Source organism: Caretta caretta, chromosome 4 (genome assembly GCF_965140235.1).
Source record: "Caretta caretta isolate rCarCar2 chromosome 4, rCarCar1.hap1, whole genome shotgun sequence".
Lineage (NCBI taxonomy): Eukaryota > Metazoa > Chordata > Testudines > Cheloniidae > Caretta > Caretta caretta.
This window is the reverse complement of record NC_134209.1, coordinates 24,791,846-24,809,574: the sequence shown is the minus strand read 5'-3', so window position 1 is coordinate 24,809,574 and position 17,729 is coordinate 24,791,846. Positions and strand designations below refer to the sequence as shown.

The 17,729-nt window shown below is 42.6% G+C and overlaps 1 protein-coding gene across 1 annotated transcript in view; it reads right to left on the bottom strand.

Annotated features, from left to right (window-relative positions):
* The window catches only part of MRPL1 (mitochondrial ribosomal protein L1), a 38,400-nt gene extending 26,618 nt beyond the window's left edge, over positions 1–11,782 (bottom strand). Inside the window, exons 1-5 of the mRNA XM_048846875.2 lie at positions 11,681–11,782; positions 10,949–11,042; positions 4,512–4,767; positions 3,395–3,478; positions 255–326 (exon numbers count right to left, since the gene is read on the bottom strand). Of these exons, the coding sequence (XP_048702832.2) occupies positions 255–326; positions 3,395–3,478; positions 4,512–4,767; positions 10,949–11,042; positions 11,681–11,714 (540 nt within the window). The 5' untranslated portion in view covers positions 11,715–11,782. The remainder of the gene's footprint in view (positions 1–254; positions 327–3,394; positions 3,479–4,511; positions 4,768–10,948; positions 11,043–11,680) is intronic.
* Positions 11,783–17,729: the final 5,947 nt, after the last annotated feature.

Here is a 17,729-nt window from a genome sequence, read left to right as displayed (position 1 = left end):
GGCATACCTGTTTTATCTTACATCTTATAACATATTCCCATTGCTTACTTTTCTTCTTACAACCCCATTCTCCATCCTTATCAGAGCATGTGTTACATCTACTTACAGATCAGTAAACTGGCATGAGTTTAACACCATCCTTTGTGTCACCTCTCAGTTTAGACCACTGAAACTTACAAGGGTAAAGCTTCCCAGCCTCGACAGGGTTTTTGTAACATGAAAAATGCAATTTACACGGATATTAAAAAAAATACCTTTTGGATTAATTCAGTCCCTCCCACAAAAGCAGCTCCATTTTCTTTTGCTATTTTAATTTCTTCTGCATTCTGTTAAAAAAACAATAGCCCAGATATAACATATGTACTATCAGCCATTCTGTTATTACTTCAAAGTCATCAACAGTAGAATGATTTCACCAACACAGTCATATGCATTGAATGAAAAACCAACTCACTTGTTTGTTAAACATGAAACTATCAGATGGGAACAACTGTTTAAAAACTAGTGAGGTTTAGAGATAGGTAGCTCTGGGAATCTTTAATGGAAGCTTTCTCTCTAATTCACAAATTTTAATCAGGTCCCAGTAAGGAGTGGCAACAAAATCTTTGCCATGATCTCACCAAATCTAGAGAACAGTGTTACAGTGAGACAGGAAATGCTAACAATTTATGCTGGGTGGTTTTCAACTCAGTTTCTTGCTTTCTTTCTCCATGATCAGGATGAAGCAACCAGCCATCTGCTAGATGGAGTCTTATCCTTTAAAGAAAAAGTGGAGAAAGTTTTAGTGCACCAGTGAAGATGATTGTTACTAACTTCCTTGAGGTGAACAAGCTACCATTAAACAAATACTGAAGAGACCTTTACTTGAAAAGATGTTTGGAAATTACTCATTCATTCTCTACACATGATCCAATTAGTTTACTTTCAGTACTGAACAGAAACCATCAATATCATCTAGTGATCTGTCAATAGCTTTTAATACCATTGATGAGATATTAATGGTTTGATTACATAAGCTATTATAAAGTCACGTTTAGTTTTTATAAAAAAGAAATTACATAGCTTCACACTTTCTTCTCAGAGGGGTCCTGGTGCGTAGAATCTGGGGAAACTACTTGTCCTCCCCCAGGTGCTCACATAAGAAGGGTCACATTGAGTTGCATCCTGTCACACTCTTATCCACTATGCATATGGTACAACGAGAGAGAGAAGTTTCTGAGCTGCAGTATCATCAATCTGCTGGGGATACTCAGTTCTACATCTTCTATTTAACTCTGAATCTACAAAACCATTTCTTTCCGAGTATTTGACTTAGGCAGGGACCTTGATGAAAGCAAACTGGATGACAAGTGGAAGCTTTTGTTAGAAGAGAGAGTCAGAAAATAATGGCATGACTATTCAGAACATCCTAAGAAGGATGCACACTATGCCCACCTTTTACTAAAATGGCTCACATATTAGATGTCCTACTGGAATCATTACTGCCCCTGAATTCTCAGTTGGCAAGCTGGCCTCTCGTGCCTTTCGTTATCTATAGATGGCCAGGATGCTGCAGGTATACTTTTCCAATACAGGCAATACAACCATGATTCGTGTCTCTGTCACTTGATATTAGACTACTCTACTGCATCATGCTTAGGGTTACCTTCACAGTCTACACTAGGTGGAGCTTGTGGGTAGAATGCTGTTGCTTGTCTGAGCAGCGCAAGCCACTGTGAATATAGCAAACACTTGGACTCAAGTGTCTGCAGTGGTTTCCTGCTATCTTCTGGGTGATCATTATCCATACGACCTTAAATGGTCTGTGATATGGTTGTTTGGTAGATTGCTTTTCACTTTATACCTTGTCAAAACTATTAAAAAGTCAGCTGGAAGCCTCTACAGCTGAACTCTCCAGAAGTGTGGCAGGACTCTCACATTTGATTAAATTTGCTCCCTTTGGTGATTTTCTACAATTACAAGACCAAGCTCCAGTGCCCGATGCAAAATATTTATTTGGTTTAAATTTTGGTCTATTTTTGTTTTAGCTCAGCCTGTGCCTGAAAAAATGGCTGCTATCAGACCGCAGCATAGGTTCTGCCAATGCTTGTGCTGTACCGATTCTTTGGCTAAGGGAAGATCTGTGGCTGTTAATGCAGGACCTTTCATGAGCATTTAAGTACTTTAAATGAAATGTATCAGCAAAAGTTCTATAAAAGACTCATTCCAAAATATTAGTTTTCTATTATGTACATAAGCCAGGCATTTGGCAGTCTTGAAGGAAAGTAGAAAAGATTTAGGGAGGGCAACTGAAAGATTGAGGATTTGGTATTAAGACAAATCAACGACAGAGGCACAAGCTTTATATCATATAAATTGAATTTTAAATAAATTAAGATGAAAAATAATTATGGACACATGGGGAGAAGGAGAAAAACAGCAATGGATTCTAACTAGGAAAGGACACTTCCTTTAGCCAGTATTAAGTTACAACAGAGGTGGGCAAACTACAACCTGCGGGCCACATCTAGCCTGTGGGACTGTCCTGCCCAGCCCCTGAGCTCCCGGCCGGGGAGGCTAGCCCCCAGCCCCTTCCCTGCTGTCCCCGCTCCCCTGCAACCCCAGCTTGTGCTGCCAGCGCTCTGAGCAGCAGGGCTGCAAACTCCTGCCGGGCAGGACGGTGGCGGGGCTGGCTCTGGAATGGTAAGGGGGCAGGGAGTGGGGGGAGGGGGGGGTTGGATAAGGGGCAGATGGTTCAGGGGGGCAGTCAGGGGATGGGGAGTAGGGGAGGTTGGATAGGTCTGGGAGTCCCAGGGCAGGCCTGTCGGGGGGTGGGGGTGTGGATAGGAGTCGGGGCATTGGATGGTGGTAGGGTCCCCAAAGGCCGTTTGGATAGGGGCAGCGGGTCTCAGGTGGTGTGTGTGTCAGGGGACAAGGAGCAGGGGGGGTTGGAAGGGGGGAAGTCTGAGGGGGGAAGTCAGGAGGCTGGAAGTGGGAGGGGGTGGATAGGGGCGGGGCAAAGCCTTCCCTACCCGTCCCTCCATACAGTTTTGCAACCCCGATGTGGCCCTCGGGCCAAAAAGTTTGCCCACCCTTGGGTTACAAGAACTCCATTATGAGTTGCTTCAGCCTTGGTACTCAATTCCTCTTAAATTCTTAAATTTACAGCACTAGAATATTCTGCTAACAGATAAGTGTACACACACAAGACAGGAGAACAGAAAAAAGTAGGAACAAACATTAAATTGCTAAGCATCCACAGCCAGAGGTCGCTCCTGGCCCAAGAAACTTTGTAAAACACTTTGGGATCCTTCAGAACGAAAGGCCCTACACAAATACAAAAGTGAACCATGTACTAAACATTTGTATACATAAAATATCTGAAATGCAAGACTTAAGTAACACGTTTACTCACCTCTGTGAATACCAAAACTTTATTGATTTCGTTAGCAAAAGGATATGGCAGAAGAATGGTGCTGACAAACTGATCCACTTTTTTCTAACAGATATAAAAAAAAAAGTGGTTGGTGCAAATTTAAAACTCTCTTACTGTAGGACATCTAAATCCTAACTGGAACTTTGTTTATAAGAAAAGGGGGTTTTGTATATTTTTCCCACTTGTGTGGAGCTGGTCCACTAAGTACTAACATTTGTGTTGTAAGTTGGCTATGAACTACTGAAATTACAAATAAAGAACAGCTCTACCCATAGATTATGTTTTGGTACATTTAGTTCGCTGTTGACTTGATAACTAGATAGCCTAAAATGCATTACTTGAAATATGAGACTAGAATGAACTGACACTTTACACACTTCTGTATTTTTGTCCCTCTAGTTCAATTTAGGACTCCCTCAAAACTAGGACCGTGCCTATGCCGTGCCTATACATGATGCTTTTCCTGTTCTGCTGCCAAGAGAGAAGTGACAACATTAACACAGGGCAGAAGGAAGAGAAATAAAAACAGGAGGGGAAGAGGAAAGAAAATTATTGTCTCTACTCTCCTTCTCGTAAGGAGTGCACCCAGGAACAGTAGGGGATTAGATGGGGATTGCTGTTCAATACAGCACAATGGCAAGAGTACTAGCAAGGCAGGAAAAAGAGAGAGAGAGAGAATACAGGATTTTTCCATGACTGGATGCCAACTTTTAAATTATACAAATCTTCTAAAGGCACTATATGAACACAGACAATCCTTATCAAAATAGGTTGTGTCTTGGAATAGGACTTTAACTATATAGCAGTCTTTAAAACATTAGAAGAACAACAGAAATTGTTGATCAGAGGAAACATCTTTAAGTCCTGAATTTGAAAGATACTAATGTACAGTTCTGCCAAAGCACAGTGTCGTCTAGGAAAGAACAGTGAATACCCTGCATAAACATGTTGCCAAATGTGAAAGAGGTTTGGAGGATGAGCCAGAGCAAGACGACAAGAAAGACTCTTCACTGTATTACATTTCTTTCCCTTGCCATTAAGAAAGGTAGTTTCTTAAAATATCACAACTGCAAATCTGTAGGTACTGTCAACATACCTTCTTCTCTAGCATCATATCCAGGGTGAGGTTAGCATATACATGTTGTTTTGGGTAAGTGAAGTCCAACTGCTGAAACTTCTTCAGCATGTCCACAGCCACCTCTGCATCATAGACTGGCCTTTCATACAACCATGTTAAATACACATCATCCACTGGCTTGCTTGCTAACTTTCGTCTGTAAGTGTTTTTTTTTTTTGCTGGCTCTGCTTCCGAAGTTTTCTGCTTGGCATCCTTTGAACCTTTTTTTGCAGTTCTTTTGCAAACCAAAATGATAAATATAAGACCATTAACCTTAATGCTTAGTACGTACTTGAATAAAAAACAGTTTGGTTTAAATGGCATCTCAATAAAAAACAATGTCTTGTGTGGCCAAGTCAACTCATGAAAGGTCAATCCATCAAAACTGCATTGGACTCCCCACTTACTTCGCCTACCCACCTACTGTAAACATAGAGGAAGAGTAAAGACAAATCAGAACCAAAACACGATTAATGAAACTGAACCTCAAAGGCTACAAAGCAGTAGATGCAAGATTACCTAGTCAGTGACTATGAGTATGGTCACAGATGGACTTTGATAGTCATCTTAAAGGAGATTTAAATAATCAGAACATAGCGCCTGTTAAAAAAAATCATCATAATCCCTCTAAACTAATCCGCCTCAGTAATCCAGTAAAAATTCCTAAAGAATTAAACATTACAATGTTCTTTTCTTCCTGGCTGCAAGTTTCTTGTGGGATGTAGCTCCTGCCTCACGATGGCAACGATCCTGAATAGCCTCTCAGAAATCAGAAGCTTCAAAATCTGTTTTTGTGCAGTCCGTTTAGCGAAAGAGCACGAATGATTTTGGAATCTGAATTTGTGCTCTGATAATGACTGACTTCCTAGACAAATATCAGAGCAAAATATCTCGACTTTGGCTCAAAGGTTAATTTAGATAACTGCGTTGGCTTCACCACTGATCTGCCAACGTTAGCGCACAAGCTGCATTCCATTAATGTTACCGCTTAATCTGCATTTAATGGCAAAAAACAAACTGAAATTCCAACTCTGAAGTTGTCGTTTCAGGTATTACAAAAAGGACAAGTTCCACTTTTAGAAATTCAAATGAACGCTTCCAAAAGCATCAAGATTTTCTTCTCAAAAAAGGCAAGTGGGACATTATCCTGGCAATCCTATTTACGCACAGATCTGTAAGAGTTAGTTCCTCCCATATCTTAAGAATATCCGGAAGCCAGCAAGGTGAATGGCAAAGATGACAAAGCAGTTTCCATGAATTTCCTATAGGAAGGAATTAATTCAGCTCCATACTGAACAATCCCATCTTCTGTGCCTAAGGGAAAGATATTGTAACCCATTACAACTAGTACAGTAGAAGCCATTTAAGATTGGCTACCCAGGCAGACCAAATAAATCTGTTTTACCCAATGTGGGTCATACATGATCAGCCCTCTCCACCCTCTTTCTTGCAGCTCTCTGCAACTTCCATAAGTTTTCTCTACTTTTAAGAATCCCATTTTGGGAAGTCCAATAGGTTTGGCTCTGGTTCTGCAAAGTAAACATTTAACACCTCTTGGGCTCTGTAATCTATTGAATTTTAAATTTTGTTTTTATTAAGGAAGGGAAGTGGTCTGTTTTTACGTGAGACTTTGGTTACCATCACAAAGGAGCGCTGAAGGAGGGTTCTCAAGGATTGTCACATGATCATAACAGAAACCAGAATATTCCCATGGCAGGAAAAAGAGCAGTTTACTCCTAAGCAATTCTTTGCTATCTTTAAAAAGTTAAGGTGCTGATTTTTAAAGGTGCTGAGTAACTACAGTTCCTGTCAAAGTCAATGGGAGCTGTAGCTGCTCAACACCTCTGGAAAATCTGGCACTAAGTGTTTGGGAATAAATACTCTCAAGGTGTTTTGCACCTGATACTCTGCATTTCACATGACTGTGTTAAAGATCTAAATTAATGTTGCATAGTTATGTCAAAACACTGAAGTTAAGATAATATTTGCAACTCCACTCCTTCATGCATATGCATTATGGTACAGTCTCCAATCAGGTGATCACATACTGCTATTCAAACACAACAGAATACCAAGCTCTTGTAGAAGATGCTGTATACATGTGTATCTAAGACTGTAAAAATAATAAAAGTTATGGACAACTTTGTGCATGTCTGACACAGAATACACTCAAATAATTTATATATCCTTTCTTCAGACCCACTACCACAGCAACCATATATCTATCTTAAGATTTTATCCTGTGACCTACCACCATTGTATCTGAGCACTTTCCATATAAAAACAAGAGTAATACTGAAGTCTAGCAAAAAAAAAAAAAAAAAAAAAATAATCAGCCTAGCCATTAAACTTTGGCTAAGAGGCAATTGAGAGTATTGATATATATGTAATTACAAAGCTATCCATATATTCATACAAGTGTTGTATATATTTCATGGTCTTCCCTTCCTGAATCCATTTGAATGTTGCTCATCATCTTATGTTCCAATCCTGCAAACAGCTCTCTGCAGGCAGACCCAAGTGCCTTCATGACATTATCTAGTTTTCAAGGCTACTGAGAATGGGAGGGTGAAGAGCACATAAAGAAAGAAACAGATAATAGAAGGATAAGCATTAAAAGTATGTTGTGAATTTAAAGCCATACTTCCATTAAACTATACTTCACCAATCTTTTTAAGTAACACTTCACATTAGGAAAACTGAGAGAAATTAGAAGCATTGACAGTATTTTGTGTATAGTAAGTTTTACTGTAGTGTCTGCATAGTTTTCTTCCTCTCATCTATGTACATATTTCACACAACAGACAGATTTTTTAAGAGGAAAATGTGATTGTAAAACCACACCAACTGCCAGGAGAAGCAGGAGCATATGCACCACTTAAAATTACTAATTTTTATAAACCAACTAGCTTTTATGTTGATATCCTCCTTTTAGTAGTCCATTTGATAACAGTCTCAGTGGTAGGATTGACTAATTTTTACTAGTCTATTTTGTTTTGTAACATTTGTATTTATTTTACTGTTCATAAGCAAGTATATAGAAAAGTGAATTAAAAAAAATATATTGTGACTATGGCAAAGTGTATGATAAACACCCATTTTTTCATGGTCTGTGTGTATATAAATCTCCTCACTGTATTTTCCACTTTATGCATCCGATGAAGTGAGCTGTAGCTCACGAAAGCTTATGCTCAAATAAATTGGTTAGTCTCTAAGGTGCCACAAGTACTCCTTTTCTTTTTGCGAATACAGACTAACACAGCTGCTACTCTGAAACCTGTCATTATGCAAGGCACTGCATTTAGCCGTATGGAGTGGAAATCTATCAACTTCATGAAAAAACTCGTACAGATACAGAGACATCATCTTCCTTTCCAAATGCAAACAGATGGACATCATACCAAAAGGACTGAAGGTAAAAAATCCATTACAATCTACATACCACACAGACTATGCTGACAGCTTGTGCCACACACTCTCAAAGAAACTGCGGAACCACCTGATCAACATCCTCTACAGCAAACAGGGAAAGATTAAGAATGAGCTCTCAAAACTGGATACTCTCATAAAAAACCAGCCTTCCACACAAACTTCCTCGTGGCTGGACTTTACTAAACTAGACAAGCCATTTACAACACACACTTTGCTTCTCTACAAAAGAAAAAAAGGACACTAAACTATCTAAACTACTACATGCCAGAAGGGGCCACAGCAACGGTTCCCTTAACCCACCCAGCAATATTGTTAATCTATCCAACTATACTCTTAGCCCAGCAGAAGAATCTGTCCTATTTCGGGGCCTCTCCTTCTGCCCCTCCACCCCCACGAACATGATACAGCTCTGTGCTGACCTCGAATCCTATTTTCGACATCTCCGACTCAAGGGATATTTCCAACACACCTCTGAACAACATATTAATCCACAGAGACCTTCCTACCAACACTACAAAAAGACGGATTCTGGGTGGACTCCTCCTGAAAGTCGAAACAGCAGACTGGATTTCTACATAGAGTGCTTCCGCAGACGTGCACGGACTGAAAATGTGGAAAAGCAGCATCACTTGCCCCATAACCTCAGCCGTGCAGAACACAATGTCATCCACAGCCTCAGAAAAACTCTGACATCATAATCAAAAAGGCTGACAAAGGAGGTGCTATTGTTACCATGAATAGGTCGGAATATGAACAAGAGGCTGCTCGGCAGCTCTCCAACACCACTTTCTACAAGCCATTACCCTCTGATTCCACTGAGGGTTACCAAAAGAAACTACAGCATTTGCTCAAGAAACTCCCTGAAAAAGCACAAGAACAAATCCGCACAGACACACCCTTGGAACCCCGACCTCGGGTATTCTATCTGCTACCCAAGATCCATAAACCTGGAAATCCTGGGCACCCCACCATCTCAGGCATTTGCACCCTGACAGCAGGATTGTCTGGCTATGTAGACTCCCTCCTCAGGATCTATGCTACCAGCACTCCCAGCTATCTTCGAGACACCACTGAATTCCTGAGGAAACTACAATCCATCGGTGATCTTTCTGAAAACACCATCCTGGCCACTATGGATGTAGAAGCCCTCTACACCAACATTCCACACAAAGATGGACTACAAGCCGTCAGGAACACTATCCCCGATAATGTCACGGCAAACCTGGTGGCTGAACTTTGTGACTTTGTCCTCACCCATAACTATTTCACATTTGGGGACAATGTATACCTTCAAATCAGCGGCACTGCTATGGGTACCTGCATGGCCCCACAGTATGCCAACATTTTTATGGCTGACTTAGAACAACGCTTCCTCAGCTCTCGTTCCCTAATGCCCCTACTCTACTTGCGCTATATTGATGACATCATCATCATCTGGACCCATGGATGGTCACATAAACATCACCCTATACTGGAAAGCTACTGGCTGCTATTCCTACCTAATGCCTCCAGCTTTCATCCAGACCACATCACACGATCCATTGCCTACAGCCAAGCTCTATGATACAACCGCATTTGCTCCAACCCATCAGACAGAGACAAACACCTATAAGATCTCTATCAAGCATTCTTACAACTACGATACCCTCCTGCTGAAGTGAAGAAACAGACTGACAAAGCCAGAAGAGTACCTAGAAGTCACCTACTACAGGACAGGCCTAACAAAGAAAATAACAGAATGCCACTAGCCGTCACCTTCAGCCCCCAACTAAAACCCCTCCAACGCATTATCAAGGATCTACAACCTATCCTGAAGGACGACCCATCACTCTCACAGATCTTGGGAGACAGGCCAGTCCTTGCCTACAGACAGCCCTCCAACCTGAAGCAAATACTCACCAGCAACTACACACAACACAACCGAACCACTAACCCAGGAACCTATCCTTGCAACAAAGCCCGTTGCCAACTGTGTCCACATATCTATTCAGGGGACACCATTATAGGGCCTAATCACATCAGCCACGCTATCAGAGGCTCATTCACCTGCACATCTACCAATGTGATATATGCCATCATGTGCCAGCAATGCCCCTCTGCCATGTACATTGGTCAAACTGGACAGTCTCTACATAAAAGAATAAATGGACACAAATCAGATGTCAAAAATTATAACATTCATAAACCAGTCAGAGAACACTTCAATCTCTCTGGTCACTCGATTTCTGACCTCAAAGTGACTATTCTTCAACAAAAAAACTTCAAAAATCGACTCCAACAAGAGACTGCTGAATTGGAATTAATTTGCAAATTGGATACAATTAATTTAGGCTTGAATAGAGACTGGGAGTGATTGAGTCATTATACAAAGTAAAACTATTTCCCCTTGTTTATTCCTTCCCCCCCCCCCGTTCCTCAGACGTTCTTGTTAACTCCTGGAAATATGCTGGAATTGGCCCACCTTGATTATCACTTCAAAAGGTTTTCTCTCTCCCCCCACCCCACCCTCCTGCTGGTAATAGCTCATCTTAAGTGATCACTCTCCTTACAATGTGTATGATAAACACCCATTTTTTCATGGTCTGTGTGTATATAAATCTCCTCACTGTATTTTCCACTTTATGCATCCGATGAAGTGAGCTGTAGCTCACAAAAGCTTATGCTCAAATAAATTGGTTAGTCTATAAGGTGCCACAAGTACTCCTTTTCTTTTTGCGAATACAGACTAACACGGCTGCTACTCTGAAATATGGCAAAGCAATTATCCTTCTTCAGTAACAGTGCTTAACCAAAAGGTAGCCACTTCCAAAAGGGCTTCTAATACTCCATAAGAAAGGGAAGTAGCCTAAGTTGTACTAGGGATATGTCCAACAGCAACATTTACACCAATATTCAAGATATTATTAAGTCTTCTTAATTTTAAAAGCCATTTGTGTAACCCATGACTGCAGACACAGCCTGTTAGAAATATAGTAAACACTCACTTTGCAGCAGCATAGGGTCTAATGGATCGCTGTATGTTTCCAAGGCAGGGAACTACTGAGCTACGTTGATCAATCCTGGGAAACTGAGCCAGAACTGTTTAAAAATACAAAAAAAAAAAAAAAAATACATTAACATTCGTAATACTCTAATCAGTTAGCACAGAAAAGGAGCGATTTTTTTTTTTTTTTTTTTTTTGCTTTAAGGTCTATTCAGGCCTGATTTGTGACGCTATTTTTACAGATTTCCCTTGCCTGCCTATTCGTAACAAAACCCTGGAGCAAGGCCTGCCAGCTGTCCCTCCCCGGAGGAAGCCCCCCCTAGTTTAGGATTCATATTACACGCCCTTTTCAGTCTCTCCACCGGATGAAGCAGAGTTTTGCTGAAGGCGTCTCAAGGACACCTTACAACAAGGCCAAACGCTCGCTCGCGGCCCCGGCCGCCGCCAACGGGCCCGTGGGGCGGGAGGGGTCTGGCGGCCCCGCTGCCGGGCAACAGGCTCTGCGGCCGTTCCCCAGCCTCCGGCCGGGACGCTGCTGGGCGTTTCAGGGCCGGGGGTCCCCCTCCAGCCCGTGTGAAAACCAGACCCGAGGCCCAGGCGATCAGAGCCGTAGCTGGGCGGCCCCGGGCTCTCCGTGAGCCGGGACTGGGGAGCCGGCCCGCCGGGAGGAGGCGCCCCCACCCCCGTTACAGGCACTGGAGGATCCCCGCTCATCGCGGCCCCCGCCACTCACGTCTCCGCAGGCAGCACCTGCCGGGGGCCGCCATGTCGCCGGGCCGGGCCGTGTCACACTCAAAGCGAACCCACCTGCCGCGCGGAGCCCGGGAGGAAGGTTCCGGGGAGGGGCTCCGGTGTCACACCCTTCCCCCTCCGCCGGGGGAATCGGGATGCTGGGGCGGGGAAGGTGGAAGCCGGGTCCGCCCCCCCCCCCCCCCCCCCAGGGTTCCAGGAAGGTCACTGGGAGGCAAGAGCCCCTGCTGCCTAGGGGAGGGGGAGCTGTCCCCAACTCCAACCTCCCCCCCAAGTGCTGGAACTAGGGGAGCTGCAGCACCCCCAGCTTTGAAGTGGTTTCCATTACACACAGCCTTTACAATTTGGTTCAGTGGCTCTCAGCACCCCCACTGTACACATTGTTCCAGCCCCCCTGTAATCCCCTGTGCCCGGTGACCCATGTGCCTCCCGCCCCCCCAGTCTCTTGCTCCTGCTTGTGAAAGGGCCGGGGCGGGCATGCAGCTGTGGGTGCCAGGTCTGCCAGCTCCAGAACAGGGCCAGAGAGATGACCTGCCCTGGCACAGCAGGGTCATGGAGAGAGTAGTAGCCTGGGCCCCCGGAGCCTCGCTTAACATCAGGATTGTGTTGTTTGCCTGATTGATAAAAGCATTGGGATTGCACAAATGTCTGCTTTGGAGAGTAAGGCTGGTCCTGTGATTACAGCACTGGATTGGGACCCTGGAAATCAAGGCTTAGGCCCCAGAAGCCTTGTCTGTGGACAAGACCTTGCACCAGTTATTTAATCTCTCTGTGCCTTGGTTTCCCAGCTGTAAACTGGAGCTAATGCTTCCTGGGCTCACAGGGCTGGCATGAGGACAAGTTCATGGATGTTTGTGTACTGCTCAGCTACCGCGCCCATAGGATCAGGTAATTATCTAGATAGAGAAACCCAGCCATGAGCAGAGGGGATGAGTCAACCCCGAGGACAATCTCAGGCTTCACACTTTTTCATCATAGCTGATCTGACAGTGTTCTTGCTTGTAAGAACAGAATCATGCGATGTCCCTGCTTGGGACATCTAGGTACTATTTTAATATAAATAATAACTACATTAAGGAGATGTGCTCTGGTCCTGAGCTGTACCTTGCTGCTTAAACACGATAAAAGATATAACACAAATGGGGCAATTATATTCTATGCACCCTCTGGGTACAGCTGTGTTGGCTGAAACCATTTTAAAGGTTATATTTAAAATTGCTTTCCTAGTGGACTATTTTGTATTACAGATACAGCCTAATTCTTCATAGTAGAGTAGAATCCCTTGTCCCCTGCTCTGGCTAATAGTAGTAGTTTGATTTTAAAATGAAAGTTACACAAATGATGACCATACCAGGCCCCAATCCTTCAATTAGCTCTATGTGCGTGGAGCTCACAGTTAGAGTCTCAGTTTGAATTTTTTAAATGATTTCTTTTATACTAATGGAAACTCATGCGTAAATATCATTAGTCACGCATAACATAAGAGTACCACTCAGACTTTCCAGTGATATTTGTATTTATATTGTGCAATTTACAGTATGTGAAGCAGAGTCACTGGCCTTAAACATTCAATAAATTCCTTTGGAATATGTTTTTATCCATCCTTATTTTTGCTGTGATTTTCATTATTCTTTAAATATATTATGATGGCATGCTCTTTACCTTGGTCTTCAACTATGAACCCTTCATGTGCCTCCTTACCAGTTAGATCACAAATAAACAACTGAATGCAAAATGAGGGATATGCCAAAATTAGATGAGGATGCTTCAAATGGAGCTGGGCTCATTTCTATTTACTTTTAAGTGGGGATATTTTCATTATATTGAGATAACTTGCTGTCTTTTAAACTGTCAACAATTTCGCATCTTAAAGTACAGGTCTTCCTTGAAAAATAACTAGCAAAAGTGGCTTCCTCTTACTCAGTGATCTATTCCTTGTGTGCATTCAGTCACATCTGCTGACTTTAGTGATAAAAATAGTGATAATGATCCTGCAAAGACTGCTGCTCTGTGTAAAGTTACTCAGGTTCTGACACATTTGCAGAAACAGGGCCTCAGCGGTTATTACCTTTTGCTCCTTAGCCCTGTAGAGCCAACTCAGCTAAAAGAGAATGAGATGATTTCTGTTTTTTCTTGTGCATCATCAATAGAACTTTTTACTGGGTTCCAATCAGGAAAGCAAGTGGGACTGAACAGATGTCACTAATGGCATATTTTGGCCTGCAAAACTTTTATTACAAATGATAATGCTTGCAAAGTAAAGAACCCAGCCTGACATTTGGAGCCCAGGTCGTAAGTGCAGGAAGTAGAGATGTGGGGGGTGCTGTAGCACCCCCAGGTTTTATGTGGGGCCACTGGCTCCAAGCATAAAACCTGGGGGTGCTTCCTGTGCCTATGCCCTGCTCCCGGCCTTCTGCCCACACTCTGCTCCCCATCCCCTCACCTCGGTGTGGGAGGGGCTCAGGGCTGAGGCAGAGGGTTGCGGTGCAGGGGTGAGGGCTGCGGGGTGGGAGCAGGGATGAGGGGTTTGGGGTGCAGGAGGGGGCTCTAGATTTGGGGGGGCTCAGGGCTGGGGCAGAGGGTTGGGGTGCAGGAGGGGGTCAAGGCTCTGTGCTGGGGATGCAGGCGCTGGGGTGGGGCCAGGGACGAGGGGTTTGGGGTGCAGGAAGGGGCTCTGGGTTTGTGGGGGGGCTCAGGGCTGGGGCAAGGAATTGGAGTGTGGGGTTACTTTGAGCAACTCCTGGTCAGCAAGACAGTGGGGGTGCTAAGGCAGGCTTCCTGCCTATCCTGGCACCTCGGACCGCGTTGTGCCCCGGAAGCAGCCAGCAGCAGGTCCAGCTCCTAGGTGGAGCCACGCAAGTGGTTCTGTGCGGCTCTTGCCCCCAGACACCACCTCCCACAATTCCCATTGGCCAGGAACCAGGGGCAGAGGCAACACGTGAAGGCCCATAGCCCCCGCCGCCTAGGAGCCAGACCTGCTCCTGGCTGCTTCTGGGGCACACCACGGTGTGAGAACAGGTAGAGACTAGCCTGCCTTAGCCGGGCAGCATCACCGACGGGACTTTTAACGTCCCGGTCAGCAGTGCTGACCAGAGCCGCCGCAATGCTTACCCCATTCCTCTCAAGTCATCAGGTATTATTAGAGCTGGTTGAAATTTTTCAAAATTTTGACAAAAAATAGAAAGATGCTATTTCTATAACATTTCTTCCAATTCTTTGATTGACTATAGTTCGTACTCCATGACAGTTCTTACACTCATGCTGTGGTTATCAATGTTCCGGAGTAGCTTCTGCAACAAAAGATTTTTGAAAGCTTAAAAAAATTGTTTGTATAAATCATGGTACTTCCAAAAAAGGAGTACTTGTGGCACCTTAGAGACTATCAAATTTATTTGAGCATAAGCTTTCGTGAGCTACAGCTCACTTCATTGGATGCATGCAGTGGAAAATACAGTGGGGAGATTTATATACACAGAGAACATGAAACAATGGGTGTTACCATACACATGAAACAATGGGTGTTACCATACACCCATTGTTTCGTGTTCTCTGTGTATATAAATCTCCCCACTGTATTTTCCACTGCATGCATCCGATGAAGTGAGCTCTAGCTCCCGAAAGCTTATGCTCAAATAAATTGGTTAGTCTCTAAGGTGCCACAAGTCCTCCTTTTCTTTTTGCGGATACAGACTAACACGGCTGCCACTCTGAAACCGGTACTTCCAAAGAATTCTAAAAAGTTAGCTGTGTGATTTACTCTTATAAGCACTTTTCTGGTTGGTTCCTCTTATGCTTTACTCATCTCAGCATGTAAAACTTCTGTCTCTAATGATTTCCCTCGTTATTTCCCCAGTATTGAGGTAGAGATTAGTAGTCCATCATTCACAGGAACACAGTTAGTTCCTCATTTAAGTACAGTAATGTTAGCTGCCCTTTGGGATAGAACAGGGGTCGGCAACCTTTCAGAAGTGGTGGTCGAGTCTTCATTTATTCACTCAAATTTAAGGTTTCGCGTGCCAGTAATACACTGAAACGTTTTTAGAAGGTCTCTTTCTATAAGTCTATAATATATAACTAAACTATTGTTGTATGTAAAGTAAATAAGGGTTTTAAAATGTTTAAGAAGCTTCATTTAAAATTAAATTAAAATGCAGAGCCCCCCGGACCGGTGGCCAGCACCAGGGCAGTGTGAGTGCCACTGAAAATCAGCTCCTGTGCCACCTTTGGCACGTGTGCCATAGGTTGCCTACCCCTTGGATAGAAAAAAGATCAGAAAATGAAGAAGAAATGGTTATATTTTTTGATATCCATTCTTTGTGTTTATTTGGGTTTATGTAGAATTTAGTTGCATATCAACAAGTAAATATATGAATGTTTTAAGAAAGTTATATTACGGTTGTATATAGCTCTTTTTAAAAAATAATAATAATAATAATAAAAAGCTGGGAGGAACATCCATCCTTGTTTTTTAAAATGAGTTAAATATTTATGGGGGGGGGGTTTATACATTGTGTAAACCTGACAAAAATATTTTGAAAAAAAAATGTTTGCTTTAATTTTTTACTGTTAAGGTTGATACATTCCATGAAGAACATTTTGTAAGAATATTTTGAGTCTTACAAAATATGTTAACTATTTTTCCATATAATGTGTAACCTGTTTTGAAACATACTCTCTTCATTTCTTTGTGTCATGTCAGTTGTTGAGAAGGACTACATTCACTATTTAAAACATTTCAAAAATAGCAACAAGTCTTTGCACTTATATAGTATTTTCTTGCCATAACTCTCAACTGTATCTCATTTTGAAAGACATACAATTTCAACACCAATATGGCATCCACTAACTTGAATTGTTGAAAATAAAGAATCATGAAACTGAGGTTAGAGAAAAGGTTATCTACACGACAGGAAGTAATTTTAACTTTCCAGCACTAATAACTTTCGTTTGTCCCTCAATTTGAATATTTGCCACACACATTGTATGTCATATTGGGATGCTCACAGCTTGAAAAATATCCTATCCAAGGACTCAAAGAACATTACAAACTTTAATTAAGCCTCACAAGTCCCCTGGGACAAAAGGATGTACAATTAGCCACATTTTCATATAAGGACACTGAGGGGGAGAACAGTCAAGGCTAAAAATTTCAGGATGTGTTCACGAATTGTGTGTTCTTCAGTTTTGGGGTAACCAACTTGAGATATCTTGTTGCCTGACTTTTCAGAGGTGTCAAGGACACCACCGATGTCAGCTGGAGTTATGAATGCACTGCACTTCTAAAAGTTAGGCCCTAAGTGTCTCCAATTGGGCACCCAGAAACTGAGGGGTACACAATTAGGGAACATCATAGACAGTTGGCTGCATGCGACTTGCTCAAGGCCCCTCAGTCTGTGGCAGAGCTCGGTACGGAAACCAGATTACGTGAATCACAGTCCTGTGTTTTAACCACTAGACCTAGGCCCGGATACGACAGACGTTTACATGCTTAGCTTTACTAGCACGAGTAGTCCCATTGATTTCAATGGTATTACAGTAGTAAAGTTAAGCACATGTGGAACCAGGGGCTTAATAAGCAATGTTCCTCACAAATCAAATTCTGTTTAGAATGCAACCTCTCCCTACTTCCCCCCAGAAACCTCCTACTGAGGATTAAACTCCATGAACCATTGCAAGAATTGATAAAAAGATATAGTTGACATTTTAGGTAATTTTTTAATAGCATAAGAGACTTTATAATTACAGAAGTAATCTAGTTTTCATTGCAACCAAAAGGAAACCCAGGGAGCAAACACAACTAACACAGAGAAGTATTTTGTGATGATGTTATGCCACAATGAATAATAAAGCATGTGAAAATTAAGGAACTATGGATAATTGCACCTCAAACTATACAATGGCTGTGGAATAGGAGAATTTTCACATGCAGTATATTAACTAAAGCTTTAATTTCAGCAGTCTTAGCCTCTGCAAACCATCTGCTCTCTGAGCTTAAAATGGGATAGGTATAAAACAGTATGGTATAGTTGGCA